The sequence below is a fragment of the Bos indicus genome, chromosome 7 (genome assembly GCF_029378745.1).
Source record: "Bos indicus isolate NIAB-ARS_2022 breed Sahiwal x Tharparkar chromosome 7, NIAB-ARS_B.indTharparkar_mat_pri_1.0, whole genome shotgun sequence".
Lineage (NCBI taxonomy): Eukaryota > Metazoa > Chordata > Mammalia > Artiodactyla > Bovidae > Bos > Bos indicus.
The window spans coordinates 33151850-33178209 of NC_091766.1; the positions used below are offsets into that span (position 1 = coordinate 33151850).

The 26360-nt window shown below is 40.6% G+C and overlaps 1 protein-coding gene across 6 annotated transcripts in view; it reads right to left on the bottom strand.

The window, feature by feature from the left end:
- Window positions 1-15497, bottom strand: part of PRR16 (proline rich 16) — a 290513-nt gene extending 275016 nt beyond the window's left edge. For 4 of the 6 annotated variants that reach the window (XR_002181098.2, XR_011567600.1, XR_011567599.1 and 1 more), the window contains exon 1: window positions 15117-15497. Coding sequence is in view for 1 of the 6 variants with exons in the window: in XM_019964659.2 (XP_019820218.2) it covers window positions 15117-15275 (159 nt within the window). In the remaining 5 variants the exon portion in view is untranslated. The remainder of the gene's footprint in view (window positions 1-15116) is intronic. The other 2 variants (XM_070793272.1, XM_070793274.1) reach the window with 2 other exon arrangements.
- Window positions 15498-26360: the final 10863 nt, after the last annotated feature.

Consider the following 26360-nt stretch of genomic DNA (forward strand, 5'->3'; position numbering starts at 1 on the left):
TCTCTAGAATTTCCATATAGGAGGGGTAATAAGGGAGCCAGTGGTTGGGTTCAAGAAAGGTGAGGACTTAATGAGTTAATGTTTTTTCAACATTTAGAACCTTACATGACACATAGTAAACATTACTGAGAGATCCTTGGTCCACTTCAAAGAATATTTGGGTTTAGTGTAGTGGGTTTAGTGAGGTGAGTAGATTACAAAAATCAAAGCAGGGGACCAAGAGCTGCCTCCAGCCAACCTACAACCTACCACCACATGAAAAGGCAGGAAGATAAAGCATCCACGTAAAAAGTGTTTAGACAGCATCTAATACATGTTCTTTCTCTCTAACTGATACATATGCATTGGAAAGTGAAAGGTAATCATTTGATCTTTGAGAACTTTAATGGAACAAGACTTGGAAGAGCCTCGGTTATTCATAAATTCATTTAATGAGCACCTATTATATGATAGCCACTGCTCTAGTTCTTTGAGATACATAAAACAAAGGTCACTGACCTCTAGGAGTGAATATTCTAGATGTGGGAAACAAACAAACAATGAATAGTAGAAATAAGCTGTTTAGTATATCAGAAACTATCAAGAAAGAGAGAAAAGTTGAAATAAGAAAAGAAAGATACAGGATGCCAGAGTATATAGTCACATACGGAGCCACCAGAATCAGCTGTGGTGGGATAACACATGAGGGAAACTTTAATAAAATAACAGAGCAGTAGGGCAGAGTTAGCCATGGAAATGTGGATGACACGTTCATGCTTGAAATAGCCAAGGTTAATGAAGTTGAAGCAGAGAGAGCCAAAAAACTAGTAAATGAGCAAGACAGTGGAAGTCGGCATGAAAACAGCGGGAAAAGGAAATCTGGGGCCTTGTAACCACTGTAAGCACTTTGAGAATGGCCAATCATTACACAGATTTGAGAACAACAATATGATCGTGGTTTACCCAGACTGCTGAGCTAAAAATGAGGGCTCAAGGAAGCAAAAGAGAAGAACAATCAGGATGTTACTGAAGCAACTGAAGTGAGAGAGGATGTTGCTGCCATGGACTAGTGGGGTAGCAGCGGAGGAACTGGTCAAATTTTACAAATATTTTGAAGGTACAGCCAACCAGACTGTGATGAATTTGACTCTAACACTATCTGTTGACTTGGGAGAGACTACAAAAGCTAAGTTTTGAGGGAAAGAGAAAAAACAGTATTCCAATTTGCACACAAAAAGGTGAAGATGTCTCTTAAGACATTCAGGTAGAGATACAGAGAAGACCACTGATCTTATAAAATTAGAAGAAAGGTCTGGAGAAACCAGGGTTCTCTGCCATGGGGATTCTCCAGGCAAGAATACTGGAGTGGGTTGCTATGCCCTCCTCCAGGGGATCTTCCCAATCCAGGGATCGAATCTAGGTCTCCCACTCGGCATGTAGCGTCTTTACCATCTGAGCCACCAGGGAAACCCCAGGTAGAGTACAGGTCTGATCAAAGGGGGTTTAGGAAAGAGTAAGAGGAAATAGGTGATGGCAAATATAAAACTCAGGATATTCGATAAAAGAGAGCTAAGAAGTGGGATGGTAATTTTCAAGGCAAGTGGAGTCAAGAGAGGGCTTTACTATTATCATTATTTTCACTTTTACATTCATGGGAATCATCTGGGGAGAATGAACAAAAGATAATATAGGAGAAATAGGTGAGAACTGTTAGTGATTTTCTTAAGTAGATGAGAAAGAACAGGCTGTCATGCACAAGTAGAATTACTGAGTTTTAGTCCTTAACATCTTTAATAAGTATTACTCAGAATTGGATCCTCAAATTTAAGTTCCTCATCAGATAACAAGAGTAAGACTTTAAAAATGTTGCAATGAATATTACATGGTTACTAACCAAAAGAGAAAGGTTACTAATTTTTTTAAGGCACAATCATGGAACGATTGTTAAGGAACCTAAGAAAACACAATTGAGTGGCATAGTGACCATAAACATGAGGAATACGGAATTCAAGTTGGGTAAAAACTGTGATGTCAAGATTGTCTGGGATGGTCTTTGCTTTACTCCTCAAAGAAGAGGAGATAAGGCCAAGCTATAAAAATGGAACTGCTAGATATCAGCCTGGAAGTCTGGGTTTGTTCATTTGACATTTTAAGTATCAGGAGAATAGTGTGTGATCTTTTAAGCAGGGGAGTGGCCTGAAGAAAGCAGTGTATTAAGAAGATTAATCTGGTAGTGTTTAAAGAATGAACTGGCAGAGGAGAGGTGAACAAGAGACAGATAGCTCTAGGGCTATTAAAACATCATCCATGAAATTCACAGCACAAGGATAAGAGAGGTGGCAGTAGGAAGGAAGGCGACCAGTCTGAAAACCCCTATTTAGAAGAACTTACAAGACTTCCCAATGATTTTATGCTCCTGCTATACCAGGAGCTTTTCTTTCACAGCCTTTAACATGCCTTAAAAAATATTATCTCTGTTATTTATTATTTGAATAATGTCTTCCTATTAGTGTGTAAGTTCCAGATGTCAGGGGTGTTGTGTGTTGCTCAATACTGTGTTTTTATTCCCTAGTACACTGCCTTGCATATAGTAGCTATTTAAAGAATGTAGAAATTTAAACAAAATTTTTGCATACGTGTAAAATATATTGAGGCATAATCAAAGAAGCTTACGCAGCATATCAAAGAAGCTTATGTGGAAAGAGAAGAAGGAAAAGAGAAGTTTCAAGAACAAAAAAATGAAGAAGACAGAGAAGAAGGGAAGAACAAGAAAGGAAAGTGTGACAGATGAGGTAGAGGAAGAAGGAGAGAGAAAGAGATTATACTGAAGTTAAAAGCCTGTAAATAGCAGAGTAACACTATTTCTGCTGACAACTGGGAAGTTGTACTTCTGGACAATGATCTAAAGGGAGAAGTATCAAGAGACCAACTGCATCTCTGCTCTCTATATTGGTGGATCAGCCAAAAAGATTATTCAGGCTTTCCCATAACACCTTACAGGGGAAACTCAAAACAAACATTTTGGCCAGCTCAAGTTATCACTCCATTTCACCTACCTCATACATAGGACAATCATAATGACCTAAAGGGACGACTGAGAGGATTAAGTGTGCTAACTCAGAACAGCTCCTGTTACAGATCAGATCAGTCCTTCAGTCGTCTCCGACTTTGCGACCCCATGAATCGCAGCACGCCAGGCCTCCCCATCACCAACTCCCGGAGTTCACTCAGACTCATGTCCATCGAGTCAGTGATGCCATCCAGCCATCTCATCCCCTGTCGTCCCCTTCTCCTCTTGACCCCAATCCCTCCCAGCATCAGAGTCTTCTCCAGTGAATCAACTGTTCGCATGAGGTGGCCAAAGTACTGGAGTTTCAGCTTTAGCATCATTCCTTCCAAAGAAATCCCAGGGCTGATCTTCAGGATGGACTGGTTAGATCTCCTTGCAGTCCAAGGGACTCTCAAGACTCTTCGCCAACACCACAGTTCAAAACCATCAATTCTTCGGTGCTCAGCCTTCTTCACAGTCCAACTCTCACATTCATACATGACCACAGGAAAAACCATAGCCTTGACTAGACAAACCTTAGTTGGCAAAGTAATGTCTCTGCTTTTGAACATGCTATCTAGGTTGGTCATAACTTTCCTTCCAAGGAGTAAGTGTCTTTTAATTTCATGGCTGCAGTCACCATCTGCAGTGATTTTGGAGCCCAGAAAAATAAAGTCTGACACTGTTTCCCCATCTATTTGCCATGAAGTGATGGGACTGGATGCCATGATCTTCGTCTTCTGAAAGTTGAGCTTTAAGCCAACTCTTTCACTCTCCACTTTCATGTTCATCAAGAGGCTTTTGAGTTCCTCTTCACTTTCTGCCATAAGGGTGGTGTCATCTGCATATCTGAGGTTATTGATATTTCTCCCGGCAATCTTGATTCCAGATTGTGCTTCTTCCAGTCCAGCGTTTCTCATGATGTACTCTGCATAGAAGTTAAATAAACAGGGTGACAATATACAGCCTTGACGAACTCCTTTTCCTATTTGGAACCAGTCTGTTGTTCCATGTCCAGTTCTAACTGTTGCTTCCTGACCTGCATACAAATTTCTCAAGAGGAAGGTCAGGTGGTCTGGTATTCCCATCTCTTGAAGAATTTTCCACAGTTTATTGTGATCCACACAGTCAAAGGCTTTGGCATAGTCAATAAAGCAGAAATAGATGTTTTTCTGGAACCCTCTTGCTTTTTCCATAATCCAGCAGATGTTGGCAATTTGATCTCTGGTTCCTCTGCCTTTTCTAAAACAAGCTTGAACATCTGGAAGTTCACGGTTCACATATTGCTGAAGCCTGGCTTGGAGAATTTTGAGCATTCCTTTACTAGCGTGTGAGATGAGTGCAATTGTGCAGTAGTTTGAGCATTCTTTGGCATTGCCTTTCTTTGGGATTGGAATGAAAACTGACCTTTTCCAGTCCTGTGGCCACTGCTGAGTTTTCCAGATTTGCTGGCATATTGAGTGCAGCTCTTTCACAGCATCATCTTTCAGGATTTGGAATAACTCCACTGGAATTCTATCACATCCACTAGCTTTGTTCGTAGTGATGCTTTCCAAGCCCCACTTGACTTCACATTCCAGGATGTCTGGCTCTAGGTGAGTGATCACACCATCGTGATTATCTGGGTCATGAAGATCTTTTTTGTACAGTTCTTCTGTGTATTCTTGCCATCTCTTCTTAATATCTTCTGCTTCTGTTAGGTCCATACCATTTCTGTCCTTTATCGAGCCCATCTTTGCATGAAATGCTCCTTTGGTATCTCTGATTTTCTTGAAGAGATCTCTAGTCTTTCCCATTCTGTTGTTTTCCTCTATTTCTTTGCATTGATCACTGAAGAAGGCTTTCTTATCTCTTCTTGCTATTCTTTGGAACTCTGCATTCAGATGTTTATATCTTTCCTTTTCTCCTTTGCTTTTCACTTCTCTTCTTTTCACAGCTATTTGTAAGGCCTCCCCAGAGAGCCATTTTGCTTTTTTGCATTTCTTTTCCATGGGGATGGTCTTGATCCCTGTCTCCTGCACAATGTCACGAACCTCATTCCATAATTCATCAGGCACTCTATCTATCAGATCTAGGCCCTTAAATCTATTTCTCACTTCCACTGTATAATCATAAGCGATTTGATTTAGGTCATACCTGAATGGTCTAGTGGTTTTCCCTACTTTCTTCAAGTCTGAATTTGGCAATAAGGAGTTCATGGTCTGAGCCACAGTCGCCTTCATGTTCCTCTTCTTCATCATCACCATCATTGTTATCCTCATGACCATCACTGCATTTCTTCTATAACTTGTACCATTCCACAGAGCAGTGGCACCATTCAAACCTCCCCTATATCTCTACGTACAAATGCATATGACACTGTTGTTGTGTTTAGTTGTGAAGTCCTATCCGACTCTTTTGTGACCTCATAGACTGTAGCCCACCAGGCTCCTCTGTCCATGGGATTTCCCAGGCAAGAATACTGGAGTGGGTTGCCATTTCCTTCTCCAGGGGATCTCCCTGATCCAGGATCAAACCCACACCTTCTGCAACTGCAGGAGGATTCTTTACCACTGAGCCACCAGGGAAGCCCATGATATTGTTAGGCAGCTCAATAATTTGGAGCCTTGTAAATAACTCCACAAGCTTCTCTATTCATCTGTCACAGCAGAAAGTGAAACAACTGTAAAAACCCCAGACATTTCAGAAAACTTAAGGACAGTAATCCCCTTCAAATACAATTTGAAAACAACAAAAGAGAATAAGTTATTGAAATAGTGACAGACTTTATTATCTTGGGCTCCAAAATAACTGTGGATGGTGACTGCAGCCATGAAATTAAAAGACATTTGCTCCTTGGAAGAAAAGTTATGACAAACCTAGACAGCATATTAAAAAGCAGAGACATTACTTTGCCAACAAAGGTCTGTATGGTTAAAACTATGGTTTTTCCAGAAGTCATGGACAGATATGAGAGTTGGACCATAAAGAAGGCTGAGCACCAAAGAATTGATGCTTTCAAACTGTGGTGCTGGAGAAGACTTCTGAGAGTCCCTTGGACAGCAATGAGATCAAACCAGTCAATCCTAAAGGAAATCAACCCTGAATAGTTACTGGAAGGATTGATGCTAAAGCTGAAGCTGCAGTGCTTTGGCCACCTGATGTGACGAGTTGACTCATTGGAAAAGACCATGATGCTGGGAAAGACTGAGGGCAGGAGAAGGGAGAGACAGAGGATGAGATGGTTGGATGGCATCATCAACTCATTGGACATGAGTATGAGTAAACTCTGGGAGACAGTGAAGGACAGGGAAGCCTGGCATGCTACAGTCCATGGGGTCACAAAGAGTCGGACATACTGAATGACTGAACAACAAATCCTTTTAAATTCATTTGAAACTTCTGAATATAATGCTCAAGATCAGGAAGTACCCATATTAGTTGCTACTTTATTTTCTAAGTCATAATATAAAAAAAGTGATGTCATATTATTATTAATGTTTTTGCTGAAGAGTAAACAGGTCAAAAGTAATTCACTGCACTACCTACTTATTTGAAGGATGAAAACTACAATGTCTAATCAAGCCACTGTTAGTTCTGCCTCAATACTGGTGCCCAAAACTGAGTACAACCCAACAAAAACAATGTTATCACAAAGAAGCAATCCACTCACAACAAGATGAAAAGTTTTATCATTTTCACTAGAAATCGAAGAAGAAGAGTCTACACATATACAGATACCAGGGGTAAAAAACTTGTGAAAGACTCCCTGGAAGATAGCTCAGCAAAGTGGATTGAAGACTTGAAAACTTTCACACCCTTGATTTCTAAACAAATGGGGGGAAAGTAGGAAAACCCAGAGCTTAGTGGTTAAATGCCTGAGTTGTGCTGTGTGTCCAGTCATGTTCAACTCATTGGGGCCCCATGCACTGTAGTCCACCAGGCTCCTCTGCCCATGGAATTTTCCAGGCAAGAATACTGAAGCAGGGTGCCATTTCCTACTCCAGAGGATCTTCCCAACCCAAGATTCAAATCAGTGTCTCTTGAGTCTCGTGCATTGGCAGGCAAGTTCTTCACCACTGGTGCGACCTGGGAAATGCCTGGGCTGCAGCACTAAAATGCCTAGCAATGAAGCCCCACTTACAAGTAAGGGACCTTGGCAAGTGACTGTATGTCTGACCTTTGTTTTCTTATCTGTAAAACAGTAACAACTCTACGTTCCGTCTGTTTTGAGAATTAGAAGTCCTAATATTAAGAAATATACTTAGAATAGTACCAGGCAGAGAGTAAAAATTTCTTTGCTGTTTTTATTGTCAAAGTTATTCTTTTAGAGATCCTTAACAACCACAAAAACTTGTTAATAAATAGGCTGTTGAACATTCAGTTCAGTTCAGTCGCTCAGTCGTGTCCAACGCTTTGCGACCCCATGAATCGCAGCACACCAGGCCTCCCTGTCCATCACCAACTCCCGGAGTTCACTGAGACTCACTTCCATCGAGTCGGTGATGCCATCCAGCCATCTCATCCTCTGTCATCCCCTTCTCCTCTTGCCCCCAATCCCTCCCAGCATCAGAGTCTTCTCCAGTGAGTCAACTGTTCGCATGAGGTGGCCAAAGTACTGGAGTTTCAGCTTTAGCATCATTCCTTCCAAAGAAATCCCAGGGCTGATCTCCTTTAGAATGGACTGGTTGGATCTCCTTGCAGTCCAATGGACTCTCAAGAGTCCTCTTCAACACCACAGTTCAAAAGCATCAGTTCTTTGGTGCTCAGCTTTCTTCACAGTCCAACTCTTACATCCATACATGACCACTGGAAAAACCATAGCCTTGACTATATGGACCTTGTTGGCAAAGTAATGTCTCTGCTTTTCAATATGCTATCTAGGTTGGTCATAACTTTTCTTCCAAGGAGTAAGTGTCTTTTAATTTCATGGCTGCAGTCACCATCTGCAGTGATTTTGGAGCCCAAAAAAATAAAGTCTGACACTGTTTCCAGTTTCCCCATTTATTTCCACATTGCTGCTGCTGCTGCTAAGTCGCTTCAGTCATGTCCAACTCTGTGCGACCCCAGAGATGGCAGTCCACCAGGCTCCACCGTCCCTGGGATTCTCCAGGCAAGAACACTGGAGTGGGTTGCCATTTCCTTCTCCAGTGCATGAAACTGAAAAGTGAAAGTGAAGTCACTCAGTCATGTCCGACTCTTCGCGACTCCCTGGACTGCAGCCTACCAGGCTCCTCCGTCCATGGGATTTTCAAGGCAAGGGTACTGGAGTGGGGTGCCATTGCCTTCTCCTATTTCCACATTAAGGGACCTATAAAGTAACTTATAAGAGATTTATATAATGGTTATGATCTAATAGTACTCCAGAAAGCAGAAAACATCCTTGTACATAACTTCATAATTTTACATGACTTTGTCTATGTTAAAAATACACATACAAAAAGACAGAAGGGCTTGTCTGGTGGTCCAGTGGTTAAGAATCCACCTTGCAGTGCAGGGGATGCATGTTCAAACCCTGGTCAGGGAAACTAAGATTCCACATGCTATGGAGCAACTAAGCCTGAGTGCCACAACTAGAGAGTCTGTGAGCTGCAATAAAGACCCAATGCAGACAAATTACATAAACAGATATTAGAAAAAAAAAGATGGAAAGAAAATGTAGCAAAATTCTCAATATATTTATATATGTGTGGCATTAAAGACAATTTTTGTTTTCTCCTTTTTAGTTTCTTAGACTTTTCCCAACTTTCTATATTATTCATACACTGTATTACTTAAGAAATCACAAAAAATTTCAAATATTTTCTTTAAAAAAACTAGTACCCTCAGGATTTGAAGGAAAGAAAAATAGGTGGAGCAGGAATTTTAGGGCAGTGAAAATACTCTATAGAACACCAAAATGATAGATATATATCATTAGACATTTGTCCAAAGTCACAAAATGCCCGAAATTAAGAGTAAACCCTAACATAAACTACGGACTTTGGATGATAATGATGTGTCAATGTGGTTTAGACACTAAGCCACATCCAACTCTTTGCAACTGCATGGACTGCAACACACCAGGCTTCCCTGTCCTTCACTATCTACTGGAGTTTGCTTAAACTCATGTCCATTGAGTCTGTGATGCCATCCAGCCATCTCATCCTCTGTCAACCCCTTCTCCTCTTGTTCTTAATCTCTGTATATCCATCAATTATACCAATGTACCAATCTGGTGGGGGATGTTGATAATGCAGGATGATACATACGTAGGGGGACATGGGGATATAGAAATCTCTGTATCTCCTCCTTGATTTTGCTGGGAACCTAAAACTGCTCCCCACCCTCCTTGCAAAAAAAAAAAAAATCTTAATAAAATGCACAAATTAATCTTTTAAAGAAAAAAAAGTACCCTTCATTGTTACCAAACTTTGATTTTCAGCTTTATGTCAGTTATGTACATATTAATCAGAAATTAGTTAGCATATTATTGGAAATTTTCCCTCTTAATTTTAAAAAATTGCCCATGCTATTTTTCATGAACTAGTTCTATAGAAGCTTCTGTAGTTTAATTTATTTGGGAAAATATGTTTTACTCAAACTTACATTCTATCTTTTTCTTACACTTTGTTTTAATTACCTGAGATCCTCAGAGCAGTAAAGGTAGAAAAAAAAAATAATGCAGGTAACAAATTACTGCCTTGGTTTTATTATCTATTACTTCACTATTGCCTGAAGTACACTATTTATTACTTTCAGTCTGCTTGAATTTCTTATCAGGTAATTCTCTGAGTCTTAAATAGTTTAATGCATTGGAAATAGAGAGACAGTAAAGGATGGTTACTGGTTATTTTTATTTTCTCAGAACCATGCTGCTCTTTTAGTAACATGCTAAGCCATCATGCTTAAGAAAAGAAAAACTAAAAAGCATTTTAGCAGGTAAATATACTTGTTTGAGAAGGCAGACTATTGAATAGAGTAGTAGAACTACAGCTATAGCTGCAATTGAATTAACTATGAAATTTTACTCATTCACAATTTTAGAACTTAGAAAATACTGCAGAGATTATTTTCTGTAATTTGTTCAAGTAATGAATTGTATATGCATGGATTCATTAACCAGAAAATATTTGGTAGGATTTCCCTGACCAATACACTACAGCACTTCATGTGGATAAGGGTAAAAACATTTAAAAACAAAAATATTTTACAGATAATTGTTAATTCTATTTTGTTGTTGTTGTTAATTGGACTAATTCTGTTTTCAATGCCTCCCCAAAATGGATCATTTCCTAAGGTTTTCAAACTTTTTAAAATTAAACTTAATTTTATTTCCTTTTATGACATTATAAGAAAAAAGATGAATGCTTTCCAATTAATAGTCACAAAGCTGACAAAACCTTCCCACTCATGGAGTCCCATCAGTCAGTCACTGTGGGGCAGACAAAATAACTCGTCTTAGCCGGTTTCTCCATAACAGTCATGTCTACTCACATGGCTTAGCTATATGTTATTTACATATGTGTATGTCTATGTATATGTATATATACAGATATATGTATGTGCACATATATTTAACTCATATGATAGTCTTGTTACTTAAAATCATAAAATGAAACAGTATGAAAAATTACCAAGGCTATAAACAGTCTAAATGAGAATCCAGCTAAAGCAGCAATGAATTTTGTTTCCAAATAAAAAGCTACTTATTACATATTCCAATATTGCCCTAATCAACAAGATCTGTGATCCCATACTAACAGCAACACTTGAAGCAAACCAAGTTTACCAGTGACTTCATGAAAGAGCTTCCCAGGTGGTGTAGTGGTAAAGAATCTGCTTGCCATGTAGGAAACATGGGAGGCTAGAGATGTGGGTTCGATCCCTGAGTCTGGAAGATCCGCTGGAGGAGGAAATAGCAACCCACTCCAGTATTCTTGCCTGGACAATTCCATGGACAAAGGAACTAGGTGGGCTACAGTCCAGGGGGTCACAAAGAGTTGACTTCTACTGAGTGACTGAGCATGCAAGCCTCTTCATAAAGAACAGGAAAAATGATATGAAGAGCTGTCTGATTATGAGAATGATTTTTTTAAAGCACTCTTTCTTCTGCATTACTTCATTAAAAAAAAAAAGAATCATTCCATACCTAATAAGCCAGAAATTGCTAATTTTACCCCTACAACTTTAGTGTTTCACTACTAATTTTTTCTCTGTTTTTCAATGTGTATAAAAAAGCAACATGGAATTATCTTGCACTCCAATGTTATTTCCCCTCAAGTCCTCCTTTCTACCTTTTCAAACCTTATTCACATCTCAAAGACCCCAAATTTTCATTTTCAACTCTTCATTCCCCCTAAGAGCTTAATCATCATGAAAATCTCCACTGTTTATTTGTATTTTCTTTACTGGGGTATAGTTGTTTCATAAAATCTCCACTGTTTAATTGTAACAGTTGGATATGTGAGTTCCTGTATATGGCACTGATCCATGTTTGTTAATCATGACAATCTGAATAAACCATAAGCTTCTTCAAATTCATATCTTACCATCTTTTTTAAGCTTCTACTACTCTTTTCACCAAAGGTTTACCGTACTACTAAGTGCATAGTAAGTATTGGTTTATAAATCTACATATTCTTATTCTCAAGTCTCTTTTCTTAGATCACAGTAAGAGTACCCACTAAAAGCAGCAATGTCTTTTCACAGTATTGATGCTGAAAGACAGGATAAACGTCTCCCAAACAACTCTCTGAGTTCACTGAGATCAGAAGCTTCAAACTACTCATACTGGTAGCAATAAAAAGATAACATAGTATTTGGCACACAGTAACTACTGAATAAATATGTTGGATTATACTTAAGGCTTTTCCATTATAGTAGAGAAGACCCAGAAACTCATATTACTTCTGAACAGTCAAGCTACTTGAGGTTTTACTAAATTCAGACCCTTAGATATCCTAATCTGTAGAAATCCCAATCCTCTTCTCCTAATATTCAATCTAGTTATAAATGGTGAGACACCAATAGTAATGAAATTTTGTTACTATTAAAGAGTTCCAGGCACCTACTATTCTATTTGAATCCATCGCACTACCTGAATTTTCAGATGACTGAAGTCCAGAAAACTTCTAAAAAGAAAATAAATTTCAAAACAACATCAAACAAAAGTCCAATATTGTTGGTGCAGAATTTATACAAAAATCAATGACAAAATATTCAAAAAAAGAATACTGCATTTTAGAATAAACAGGGGGAAAAACAAATACCATATGGTGAATGATATAGTAATCAAGTCATAATCACCTTCTTATTTCTAACTTCTGTTCCAAGCTAATAAGAGCTCTGTGCTAATTTATATCAAAATACATCATGGCCTAAAAGTATACCATTGCCAATAAAAGAATTAGAATTCTAAATGCAACAGTTTGTGTTTAATATATTCCTATGATAACCTGCCAGAATAGCGAATGTAACTGATGAATAGTGATATTTACATTTACAAATCATAAGTATAGACACTAACAGGTTTTTCAGTTACTCCCCCATTCAAAATTACATCATAGACATGTTCAGTCATGTGTGCAACATTATCTTAAAAAGATAAATGCTGGACAACTGCAAGATGTCACAGGTTAAACATGTCCTATAAATATTTTGTTCTTGAAATAACTCTTTCTCCTACAATATAAATGGCCAGCGTTTTGAGATTCAGACACAATATATACAACTCCATGTGCAAACTTAGGATGATGATATCCTTCTCACAAAAGTAATTAACAATCACATCAAATCATTTATCATTCATAAAGTTTACTCCTGAGAGTGAAATCCTTAATCAATCAGGCCCCAACACCCAATCAAAACTTACAAAACATCAAGTCAACATTTCATCTTTAGATATGCCTAGAAGACAGATCCTTTAATTTAATTGGTTGTACAGTTCTATGCTTTTCTATTTCTTTTACATACCGGTTTGCTTGGTGGTGTTTTCCCTAAAAAAGAAAAATCCTCAAGCAAATGAAAACACAGAAAGAGTGAAAGGGAGAGAGACCCACAGACTCCCTGATTTACTTCTTTGTGATTTTAACCAAGATCTATGGTGAGGTCAAAAGTTTCACAATACATCAACCTGGTCTGCAAACATCTACAAAATAAGGATACAAAGCAGAACTGGGACCATGTGCAGTTTCTTGTCATTTATTCTGCCTAAAATAGAGAGTGGAGTGACACATGGTAATATAAGAAGTATTTGCCCAAAGATGCCATTTTCATTGACTACCTTTCTCCTAATTTCAGGCTCCTGGATGAAACAGTAAAAACGTTTCTGTGCTGATTTAAGTTTTCCACATCCCCCATCTTAGAAACCTCAACAACTGAAAAGCACAATTCTGCCAAAAGGAACTTGCAAAAATTTGTTCATTTTTTAAAAAACATAATAATGTTTCAAATGAAAACACAACCTGCCAAAGATGTCAAATAAAAGGGTAACAAAGAAACAAACAGCATCTTTAGAATTGAATTTCAATGCATAACCTTGCCATCTGCCAACCAGTTGTGAAGCAGTGATCCTAGGGAAGCCCTGAAACATGAACTAGTAAGTTTCCTCCTCGGATTGATCGCCTGTATCACTCTCCGCTTCCAGGTTAGTAACTATATTGTCGATGGAGCAGCCTCCAAAAATGACACTTGCCATTGGCAAACCCAACCCTGTTGATAAATGGGCCATTTAAACAGACTTGCATTTGGTAACATTTGCGGAGTTCAGTTCACAGAGACAACGAGGAGATGGGAAGAAAAAAGGGGGGCTCTATCTTTACATTTGGATTGGAAATTGGACAAAAGAGGTCAGTCTCTAGAGTCCAGACATCCAAAGGACCCTCAATCTCCTCCCACTTGGCCTCTAAAACAGGATTACAATTTTGGATCTAGACTATGCCCCACCCCTTCCCTTCCCACCGTGGCTACCACCTTAGAAGTTACCGCGGTAGCTCTCCTGCGACTAGGGGTGCGGATTCTCTGACGCAAAACAGCACCGGGCACCAATTCAGTAGCGGGGAACTACTGGGTTGGGACAGCCACCGGCTCCTCCTAGAAGCCACCTTCGGGCTCGCGGGAGACCCCACCGCCCCAGCCCTGCCCTCGCCCCGGCCTGGAGCTGCAGCGGGAGTTACGCATCCTCAGCCTGGACACTGTCTGCGCTTCTTTCTATCCGGATCAAGGCTGGTGGGGGTGAAAGGGTAGAAGAACGGGGGTTCGTGGGAGCGAGGGAGAACCAAAACAGTCCGGGTCCCCAAAAGCTAGAACTCAAGTGGCCAGAGGCTGGTGCACTCGCATCACACACACACACACACACACATACATGCGCACACACACACCCCGAAGCGCTCTGTGCCCCAGCTTCTATGCCAACTGGCGATAGGACGGGAAGAAGAAAGGAGGTGGGGTACCGGGCAGGCCCGGAGTTACTAAGGAGTGCAGCGGCTGCCTCCTGAACTGCGAAAGTGAGGAAGTCCCAGACCCTTCTACATCCCCACGTCTGAGATCTCCTGCAAGCAACCCCGGGTCGCTTTCCTTCCAGCAGGGTTCGGGGCTCGGGAAGCGGGGAGCAGAGCTGGAGTCTAGATTCTCCCAGGCTGCCCTCCCGGGTCTGGCTCAGGGCCGAAACCCGCCCCATCAGCTTTGGTCCAGGAAGGCTGCCAGGCAAGGAGCGACAAGCCTGGGAGAGCAAGAGGGCAGGAGAGAAGCATCTTGGACTCTCAGGCCGGTGGCTGGTCTCTTCCTCTGTCGACACACCCCCAGTGAATCCCCTACTCTCTCTCTCTCTCACACACACACACTCACACACACACTTAGATACGGAGGCTCGCATGTTTACCCCTCCCACCAGCCCAGGTCCATCGATTAAAAAAACACTAGTTGATTTCTTCCTGATTAAAAATAAGAAAGTGCAACAACTTCTCGGGAGTCGCAGGAGCAGAGCAAGTCTATCTGCAGGCGTCCTCTTTCTTTAGTTTCCTAGGAGTTAAGAAATCTGGCGGTCCCCAGTGAAAACGGACCCCTAGTGGGTAAAAGACAACGAACTCCTTTCCCAGCCCTCCACCCCCCAACCCCCGCCACCTCTCACCTCCTTAAGTTCCTTGGCCACGTCCTTCAGGTCGCCCAGGACTAATTCCAGATCCTCCACGATGATCTTGATCTGTTCCTTCACCTTGGTTTTGGAGGCTGCCGGCGGTCCCTCGGCTGGAGAGGACGAGGAGGGGGTCCCCTTGGACTTGGCTGACATTCTTTGGGGGCAAGCGAAGCAGGTCAGCACAGGCGGGCCAGCGGAGGCTGCTGCGCGCCCCGGTCCCCCCACATCCTGGACGCTCCCCGGGCAGCGGCGGGTGGTGGCTGCGCTCGGCGCTCGGCCGGGCGGCCGCACAGTGGTGGTGCTGCCATCGGCTCCCCGAGACACGGCGCTCGGCGCCGGGCTGCAGACGGGCGAACAGCGCGCCTGCGCCTCCGCCCGCCGCTCTCGCGCACACACGCGCTCGCTGTTCCCCGCCCGCGCGCGGAGAGGGGCGCCGGGCCGCCGGCCCGGCTGTCAGCTGCAGTCCCCAGGCACGTGCCTCCTCCGGGATCTCTCCGGAATACCTGGGCGTCTGGGAGCAGGGTCCTGCCCACCCTCTCGTCTAGATCCTGAAATGCCCTCCCTCATTTGATCATGCTCTATGTCTTTTCACATCCAGCTTGGATTCCTTCTGTTTCCCCACCAGCAGGGACCAGGATCCCCACCACACTTTTTCTGATCAATTAATAAGAACCACAAGAGGGTCAGAAGTTGGATTTAGGGTTAGTAAAAACGAACCTAAATGTTTATCCAGGGCGAGAGTATGTCCAGAAGGCCTCCAGTCACTCTCCTACTCAGCTAAGAGTTAACACAGACGTACAGGTTTAAAAAAAAAAGAGAGAGAGAGAGAGAGTTGTCCATAAAATTGACCCCTCACCCCCTGGAATCATGATATTTAAACAGTGTTCTTGAAAGAGGTAGCTTAATCCTGCTGATTCCACAAACCTAATAGAGGATTTATTAATTGCAAGTCCTCTCACCAAAAAATCCCCTGGGAGACTGTCTGACTCATCTTGGCACTACTTATCTGGGACAGTTTTTTGTTTTTTATACTGTCCTTCCTCTTTTCATGACCTATGCTGATGTATGTTTTGGGTAGAGGGGGAAATACACTGGACCTCCTGTTGTGAGAGAGAATAAGAAGAGTTTGCTTCCAACTTTTTTCTTTTTTGTTTTTGTATCTATTTCAAATCTTTTGCAACTAAGTAAAGAGGAAATAACTTTTTGACTGCTCTATTAAAAAGATCTAGGGAAGGGAGTTAATAGGAAGCCTTGGGTTTCATTCCCAGTAGGTGGCTAGGATTCTCATTAGTTAAAAGTTCTAATTTCCTGAGTGGCAAACTCATGGGTTATTAGCTATTGACCTAGAGGGCTGGATTTACTTTGTTTTCTTCAGTGCACTTTACTCCAAATTACTATTTTAATAGGCTTCCCATTTGGTCATGCCTTAGCAGGCATCTCTGTCTCTTACTTCTCATACCCCAGGTTGTTCCAACATGCTTCCATACAAGAAGAAAATCTTGGCAGCTCCCCTCTTCCTAGTCCCTTAGGCCCCTCATATTCAGTCTCTTCATTCTGAATAATTCATCTTGATAAATCCTTGTAAGTCTTATTTGCAATATGGAAGGAAAAAAGAGACAACAGAAGAAAAATGGGAATTTAGAAGTGGTGTCAAGAGAATAAAAAAAATTAATTTAAAAATTTTAAATTCATTGAAAAATCAGAGGGAAAAGAAGAAAAGTAGAAAGCAGAGGCTGCTGGAAGAAAATTAAAATAAGGCAAGAATAAAGAAACCAGTGTACACTAAGTAAACTGGAGAGAAGAGGGAAGAAATAATTAGAAGTGTTAAATAAATAATGTGCTTGAGTTCTCTAAGGTAAAGAGAATGTATAGTTTTAAATGACCATGTGTCTGCAGGTTCTTCTTTATATTAAAAGATAATCTTTAATTATACTCTTACTTAATGTCGGAAGAAGGATAAGTGGTCAGAAATGGCAGGAAAGAAGGTGAGAAAGAGGGAAGGTGCTACTCCTTTATATCTGATTTTTTGACTCTCAATAGTAGACAAGTGAATAGAAAAGTCCTTAAAACTCAGAAATAACAAAGTTAGGCAAGAATACTGGAAAACAGGAAAGAAGGTGGTGTTTTGGTGTTTTTTTCCCACAGACAAAGTAAGTCTCATTAATATAAGAATATTTTCATGCTATGCTAAATCTCCTTCACTGACAATTTAAAAATTTCTTTTCTCCTATAATATCTATGAAATCAATCCTGAATATTCACTGGAAGGACTGTTACTTCATGAAGTTGAAGCTCCAATACTTTGACCACCTGATGCCAAGAGCCTACTCATTGGAAACGACCTTGATGCTGGGAGAAGTTGAAGGCAGGAGGAGAAGGGGACAATAGAGGATAAGATGGTTGGATGGCATCACTAGCTCAATGGACATGAGTTTGAGCAAACCCCAGGAGAAAGTGAAGGGCAGGGAAGCCTGGTGTGCTGCAGTCCATGAGGTCGCAGAGTTGGACACCAATTAGTGACTGAACAACAGTAGATTAGTGAGTCCAACTATTTTGGATCAAAATTGAATCATAATTATTACTATAAAACATGCTATGCACATCCATATCCAAATTACTTTTAAGTAAAGGCTATCCTCCATCTATATATCTATCATCTATCAATCTGTAAATATGATATGGAGTTAACTGAAAGAAAAAAGTTAAAATTGGCTTCCAAATCCAAACTATAATAGCTAGACAGCCCCCAGCAGTGATGACTACCACTATCTATCAGTCATTAATCAGGTATGCATAAAATATTCCTAAAGAAAAAAGTTTTACAAAGAAAGTTAAAGATATTGAGGGGAAGGAGACAGAATGAGAAGAACAGGATATAGTCAAGTCTATTCACTCTATTTTTTAATCACCCTTGGGAAAAATTGGGCTTCCTTTGTGGCTCAGCTGGTAAAGAATCTGCCTGCATTGCAGGAGACCTGGGTTTGATCCCTGGGTTGCGAAGATCCCCTGGAGAAGGGAAAGGCTACCCACTCCAGGATTCTGGCCTGGAGAATTCCATGGACTGTATAGTTGCAAAGAGTCAGACACATATGATGTTTCAAAGCTAACTTATGGTGATCACACAGCAAAAATGACACCTAATAAGATTTACGAATGTGTTCATAAATACGTTTATGTACTAGTGGTAGAGGCAAATGAGTACATACGCAAACCACATCACTTATAAATGTAGAATAACAGACTGCTAATAGAAAAGTGTCTTATTTTTTTAGAAATGACTTTGCAGCCAGCATTTTATTCTTTCTATCTCTTTAGTCAGTATTTTCTGAGTGTTGCAGCAGGAAGGATTGGATAATTATAGGAGATCATCTAATGGTGGTTTGTTCAGTTCCGGGCACTTATCAATATTCTCCTGTTTGTGTGTTTAATCTACTGAATTCAAGCTATAATAATTAACCTACATGAGGAATGCTACAACACTGCCATACTTTTTAATTCATGAAGAACTCAAAAATATTCCCAAAATATTTTGTTGGCAGCAGCTTTTATTACTATACTATCATAATAATGTTCATTGCATCTTTAAAAAGAGGATAATACACATAATAATGGCAACACTGTTTTCATTTTTTTTTCTTTTGCATAAACTTTGTTTGTAAAATCCAGTGAAGTCATTAGAGATTTTTGAAAACATTAAGAAAAAAGAAAAAAAATGGGGGAGTGACAATTTTGTTCCCACCAAAATAATGGAGTGAAAAATAATGGAGAACAACATGGATATCTATGAGAGAAAATACTGCTCGTGAAATGCAACAGAGGAAAATGAGTTAAGTTCTCCACATGCACACTAAGAAATATACTGTACACGATATGCCTAGGCAGCGATTCTCAAAGGCACTAGAGCTTCTTACTGTTAAGAAGAAGTAATTCATCACTGCTGGGGGCTGACTAACTGTTATAGTTTGGATTTGGAAGCCAATTTTAACTTTTCTCCTTTCAGTTAACTTCATATCATATTTACAGATTGATAGATGATAGATATCGGAGAAGGCAATGGCATCCCACTCCAGTACTCTTGCCTGGAAAATCCCATGGACGGAGGAGCCTGGTAGGCTGCAGTCGATGGGGTCGCTAAGAGTCGGAAATGACTGAGCGGCTTCACTTTCACTTTTCACCTTCATGCATTGGAGAAGGAAATGGCAACCCACTCTAGTGTTCTTGCCTGGAGAATCCCAGGGACGGCGGAGCCTGGTGGGCTGCCGTCTATGGGGTTGCACAGAGTCGGACACGACTGAAGTGACTTAGCAGCAGCAGTAGCAGATGATAGATATATAGATGGAGGATAGCCTTTACTTAAAAGTAATTTGTGATATGGATGTGCATAGCATGTTTTATAGTAATAATTATGATTCAATTTTGATCCAAAATAGTTGGACTCACTAATCTACTGTTATAGTTCAGTTCAGTTCAGTTCAGTCACTCACTCGTGTCCAACTCTGCGACCTCATGGACTACAGCACAGCAGGCCTCCCTGTCCATCACCAACTCCTGGAGTTTGCTCAAACTCTTGTCCGTTGAGCCGGTGATACCACCCAACCATCTAATTCTCCGTTGTCCCCTTCTCCTCCTGCCTTCAATCTTTCCCAGCATCAGGGTCTTTTCAAATGAGTCAGTTCTTCACATCAGTTGGCCAAAGTATTGGAGTTTCAGCTTCAGCATCAGTCCTTCCAATGAACACCCAGGACTGATCTCCTTAAGGATGGACTGGTTGGATCTCCTTACAGTCCAAGGGACTCTTAAGAGTCTTCTCCAACACCACAGTTCAAAAGCATCCATTCTTCAGCACCCAGCTTTCTTTATAGTTTAAGTCTCACGTCCATACGTGACTACTGGAAAATCATATATCAGAGCTTGTTAACGGACCCCACTACCAGGGTGTCTGACCCAGTAGGTCTAGGGCAAGGGTCTGAAATTTGTGTTCTACTAAGTTTCTAGGCCGATGGAAAGGGTCAAACTCTGAAAGCCATTACCTAGAAAGACTGAAAGAAAACTTTAGGCTCCTTTTAGCCAAAATAAACCTTAAAGATCATCCAGTTACAAATCTTCATTTGATAGATGAGGAAACATGGTCTGGGGAGGTTAAATGGTACCTCATATACATCATATCTAAGGAATATAAACTGGAAGCTAGAACCTCATCATCTTGTGGTTCTAGATGCCTCAGACATCTTGTGGTTTTGTCTCTATTTGTCTGGAGAAGGTCTCCTTTTTAATGTATCCATTGCTTTTGGCATAATGGCTGTCTATTACAGAAGCATATTGGTGAAAAACAAATGTGATCTGGCAGTTAAAATACAAATACCCATTGTAGTATCCTGAGTAATTAGAGCTGTGTCTATTCCAATGTAGCTGATTAATAAATACTTGATAAGGAGATGAATGAATGAAGTATTGTCTATCTTGTGTGTTTTGAAACGAATTTAATTTGACAAATATTTAGCAAATGGTTAGTTTAGGTAAGAATCTATGCTATGGAGTAGATGTGCTGCTAGGATTAGCAAGACACAGCCCCAGCAAGAACAATTAGATAATCCCACACATGACTCTAATATAAAATGATTTTACCTCAGAGTATCTCTTTTTGGCCTCTTTCTCAACAATAGTCAGTTTACTTTACTTACAAAGTTAATGTAGATTTAACATTGTTTTCCTTACTTTTTATTCATGAGACAGAAACTGAACTTTGCTTAACTGAACAAAGGAAATTATCTCATAGCTTAACCATAGAAAAGCAAGAAGAGAAATATTTTCTAGTAGAACTGGAGCCAGAAATGGAGCCAGAGTCCATTGGGACTACTTATTTTTGTCCTTGTATCCCATCCCCTTTTAGTGGATTGGCTTCAATTTCTCCCTAAAGTTGAACTTTGGTCACTGATAAATCCATATTCACATCTTTTAACTCTGCAAGTAGAAAAAAAAAGAGCTAATTACAGTAAGCTCCTAGGAGAGGACTTTGATAGGTCCAGCTTCGGTCATGGACATACACAGTGGCCAATCACTATGATAGGCTCAGGTGCTAAGCTACTATTACAGTGCGCCATTCTTAGAGAAAAGTCTGATATAAATAAATATATTTGTATATTTATTACCATGACTCTCCAGCAGGTGGCAGTAAGATGAGTCAGTCTACAAAAATGGGTGTATTATGATAATTTTCTAATATATAGAAGTAAAGTATCTTTAGGAAGCAAAATTTTTTTCAGATTCATACAAAGAAAGACACCATATGAATCAGCAATGGTTCTACCTGGGTCAGGGCTTCTGAGGTAGTGTTAGTGGTAAAGATCCAGCCTGCCAATGAGGGAGATATAAGAGATCCTGGTTTGATCCCTGGATTGGGAAGGTCCCCTGGAGGAAGGCATGGCAACCTACTCTAGTATTCTTGCCTGTAGAATCCCATGGACAGAGAAGTCTGGCCAGCTACAGTTCATAGGGTCATAAACAGGCAGACACAACTGAAGCAACTTAATATGCACGTATGTACTACTTGGGTCAGTAACTGGTAATGAGGCAGTTCAATGACTGGCCAAACTTGGGTCAAGTTTCCTACACCTCTGGCCTATTTCTCCCTCAAAGGTGGAGAAAAGTTATCTACCATACAGCCTATAGATTTTTTTTTGCATACTTGTAGATTGACATTTCTAAATTGCTTAGTTTGCATGGGGTCCATAAGAGTCGGACACGACTGAGCGACTTCACTTTCACTTTTCACTTTCATGCATTGGAGAAGGAAATGGCAACCCCCTCCAGTGTTCTTGCCTGGAGAATCCCAGGGATGAGGGAGCCTGGCGGGCTGCCATCTATGGGGTCGCACAGAGTAGGACACGACTGAAGCAACTTAGCAGCAGCAGCAGCAGATTGACATTTCTAAATTGCTTAGTTTCGCAAAGCCAGCTGCACTCAAGAACCCCTTCATCCATTCTCATTTTACGGTCCCAGCTCTAAAGACCTGCAATATTAATATTGTGATATATATACGTGTGTGTGTGTGTGTGTGTCTGTGTGTGTATAGGTGGTCATTCAGATGAACACAGCCCCTAAAACCCTTGGAATTTCCTGGGCAATAGTAACTGTGATAATGTTTGGTCTCCTGTCCTTTAGTTCTTGAAAATGCTACAAGGAAACTGGCTTTTGGATCTCACCCAAGGGAGAGTGCTGGTTGCCAAGAGAATCAACCATATGATTAGAAAGTTGGACTTTAAATCTCACTCCCTGATTCCCAGAAAGAGATGAGGGGCTTGGGGTTAAATCAATCACCATTGGCCAATGATTTAGTCAGTCATGACTATGTAATGAAACCTCCATAAAAACCCAGAAGGATAGCTTTATGCACCCCTTTTTGGACAGCTTTCAAGATGGGGAACAAGAATGTTTCCAAGTGCTGGCCCCAGCCTCCAGGTGGACAGAAGTTCTTCTGTTCTGAACCTCACCCAATGTATCTCTTCATCTCACTGTTGATTTGTACCCTTTAACATCCTTTAATAATAAATCAGTAATCTAGTGAGTAATGGGTTTTCTTGAGTTCTGTGAACAGTTCTAGCAAATTCTTTGAACCTGAGGAGGGGATTGTGGGTACCTCTGAATTTTAGCCAGTTGGTCAGAAGTACGGACAACAACCAGGACTTGTGATTGGGGTTTGAAGTAAAGGGAGGGGTTCTGGAACTAAACACTTTACTTGTAGAATCTAATTCTACCTTCCAGTAAATAGTGTGAGCACTGAGTTGAATTTTCAGACATGCTGCTGGTATTCAGAATTGCTTGTTGGTGTGGGGAAACCTACACACATACACACACACACACAAACACACACATGCACACATGCACACATTGGAATTGAGCCCATGAACTCATTTCAAGGACTCACTAAAACCATAGTTGTTAAATTGCCCCACCATGTGTGCAAGCAAATACTGAAACTACTATACCCTTTCACCTAAGTTTTAAGAATTTCTATTCATCCTGAAACCTTGGGACCCATGCCTGTCATCTCATTCTACCCAATCTCATTCTACCTCTCAGCTACAAACTGCTGGACCAAGTGAAAAAAGAACCTGAGATTTTCAATACTCCAGGATTCTTATAGACTTGGCCAAAGAGGTGTTCTAAAAACTTGGCCAGTTGCCACCCTGCACAGATTAACAGCTTTTGCATGTAAAGAGATTCAGCTACAACTAAAGAATATCTGATCATTCTGTAGAGCCCAATACACCCTGCAAGCACTAAAATGACTGAAAGTTCTAGTCAACCATTCATCAGTTCAGTCACTCAGTCATGTCCGACTCTTTGCAACTCCATGAACTGCAGCACGCCAGGCCTCCCTTTCCATCACCAACTCCCAAAGTCCACCCAAACCCATGTCCATTGAGTCGGTGATGCAATCCAACCATCTTATCCTCATTGTCCCCTTCTCCTCCTGCCCTCAATCTTTCCCAGCATCAGGGTCTTTTCAAATGAGTCAGCTCTTCACATCAAGTGGCCAAAGTATTAGAGTTAGAGCTTCAACATCAGTCCTTCCAGTGAACACCCAGGACTGATCTCCTTTAGGATGGACTGGTTGGATCTCCTTGCAGTCCAAGGGACTCTCAAGAGTAGTCTCCAAAACCACAGTTCAAAAGTATGAACTCTTCAGCACTCAGCTTTCTTTATACTCCAACTCTCACATCCATACATGACCACTGGAAAAACCATAGCCTTGACTAGATGGACCTTTGTTGGCAAAGTAATGTCTCTGCTTTTGAATATGCTGTCTAGGTTGGTCATAACTTTCCTTCCAAGGAGTAAGCATCTTTTAATTTCATGGCTTCAATCACCATCTGCAGTGATTTTGGAGCCCCCCAAAATAAAGTCAGCCACTGTTTCCACTGTTTCTCCATCTATTTGCCATGAAGTGATGGGACTGCATGCCATGATCTTAGTTTTCTGAATGTTGAGCTTTAAGCCGAGTTTTTAACTCTCCTCTTTCACTGTCATCAAGAGGCTCTTTAGTTCTTTTTCACTTTCATCAAGAGGCTCTTTAGTTCTTCCTCACTTTCTGCCATAAGTGTGGTGTCATCTGCATATCTGAGGTTACTGATATTTCTCCTGGCAATCTTGATTCCAGCTTGTGCTTCTTCCAGCCCAGTGTTTCTCATGATGTACTCTGCATATACGTTAAATAAGCAGAGTGACAATATACAGCCGTGACGTACTCCTTTCCCTATTTGGAACCTGTCTGTTGTTCCATGTCCAGTTCTAACTGTTGCTTCCTGACCTGCATGCAGGTTTCTCAAGAGGCAGGTCAGGTGGTATGGTATTCCCAACTCTTGAAGAGTTTTCCACAGTTTATTGTGATCCATACAGTCAAAGGCTTTGGCATAGTGCACCCAGTTAATTTTATATATACCTGAAGATCCTTATCCTTATTAAGTTTCAGGATTGTTTTGCCCCATGGAAATTAATAAAAGTGGGCCAAGAAGCACTGCTGTTTCTAACAGAGTAAATAGGACAGAGAAGTTGGCAGAGGCTGTACCGCTCCCTCTGCTTATAGACAGCCTTGACCTCAAGGAATATAAAGCCATATCCTGCCCGGTGTAAAGTGGCACCAATATTATCCATTCTGTATGGCTAGATAGAGTGTGCAGTTTAGTCTCTCATCTGGGATAGAATGACCCAAATCTGCATACAATCTAGAACATCCTGTGTAATGATTAACTTCCAAAACTGTGAGAAAAATGAATCTCAGTGTTGAATGTACCCAACTTACAGTAGTGTGGTGTGGAAGTCCAAGATGACTAAGATTTAGCATTTTTTTTGTTCTTCTAGCTTCATTTAAATATAATTAACATATAATATTGTGTAATCTTTAGATGTAGATGTGTTAATTCAATACATTTACATGTTGCCAAATGATTATCACCACAGAATTAGCTGACACCTCAATTCCATTACATAATTACAATTTCTTTTTTTGTAATAAGAACATTAAGATCCGTTCTCTTAGTACCTTTTAATTATAACATGCAGTATTATTAGCTAAAATCACTGGGTTTCCCTGGTAGCTCAGATGGTAAAAAAATGTGCCTGCAATGTGAGAGACCTGAGTTTGATCCACGGGTTGGGAAGATCCCTTGAAGAAGGGCATGGCAACTCACTGCAGTATTCTTGCCTGAAGAATTCCCATTAACAGAGGAAACTGGCGGGCTACAGTCCATGAGGTTAGAAAGAGTCGCACACAACTAAGCAACTAAGCACACACATACCACTCTTTATGTGAGATCCCCAGAAGGTATTCAGCTTACAACTAAAATTTGTACCCTATGACCCAATTCTCCCCTAGCCCCTACCCTCTAGCCCCTAGTAAACACCATTGTACTGTTTCTAGAGTTCAACACTTTTTAGAGTCAATATATAAATGATATTATACACTGCTTCCTCTGTCTGATGTATTTCACTTAGCATAATACCCCCAAGATCCATCCATGCTGTTACAAATGCCAAGATGTCTTGTTTTATCATGGTTGAATAATATTTCATTGTTTATGTACACCACATCTTCTTTAGATAAAGAAGATTCATCCATTGACTGACATAGGTTATTTCTGTATCTTTCCCATCATGAATAATGCTTCCATGAACATGACAGTATACATAATTCTTTGAGATCCTGATTTTACTTCCTTTAGACATATATCTAGAAGTGCAATTGCTAGATTACCCAGGAATTCTAAAATAGGATTTTGATATTGAGAAATGGGGCACTGCTGTGACAAATACCTAAAAATGTGGAAGCAGCTTTTGAACGGGGTAATGGGTAAAGGCTGAAAAGGTTTTGAGGTGCATGCTCGAACTATGGGCATTTAGGCCATTCTGGAGGGGGCTGAGAAATAAAAAAGGAGATCAGAATAAAAAACCTCCATCTTCTAAGAGATTGCATAAATACTCACGAATAAGATGTTTGTAAAAATGTGGACATGAAGGGCCATTCTGGTGATGTCTCCTGCAGACCTAAGGATATGTTATCGTGAACTGGAAGAAAGGCTATCGTTATTATAAAGTGACAAAGTACTTGGTTAAAGTATGTCAGTTCAAGTATTTTACAGAAGACAGAACTCATGAGTAATGAAGTTGGATATCTAATTAAAGAGATTTTCAAGCAAATGTTGAGGGAGCAGTCTGGTTCCTCTTGACTGTTTACAGTAT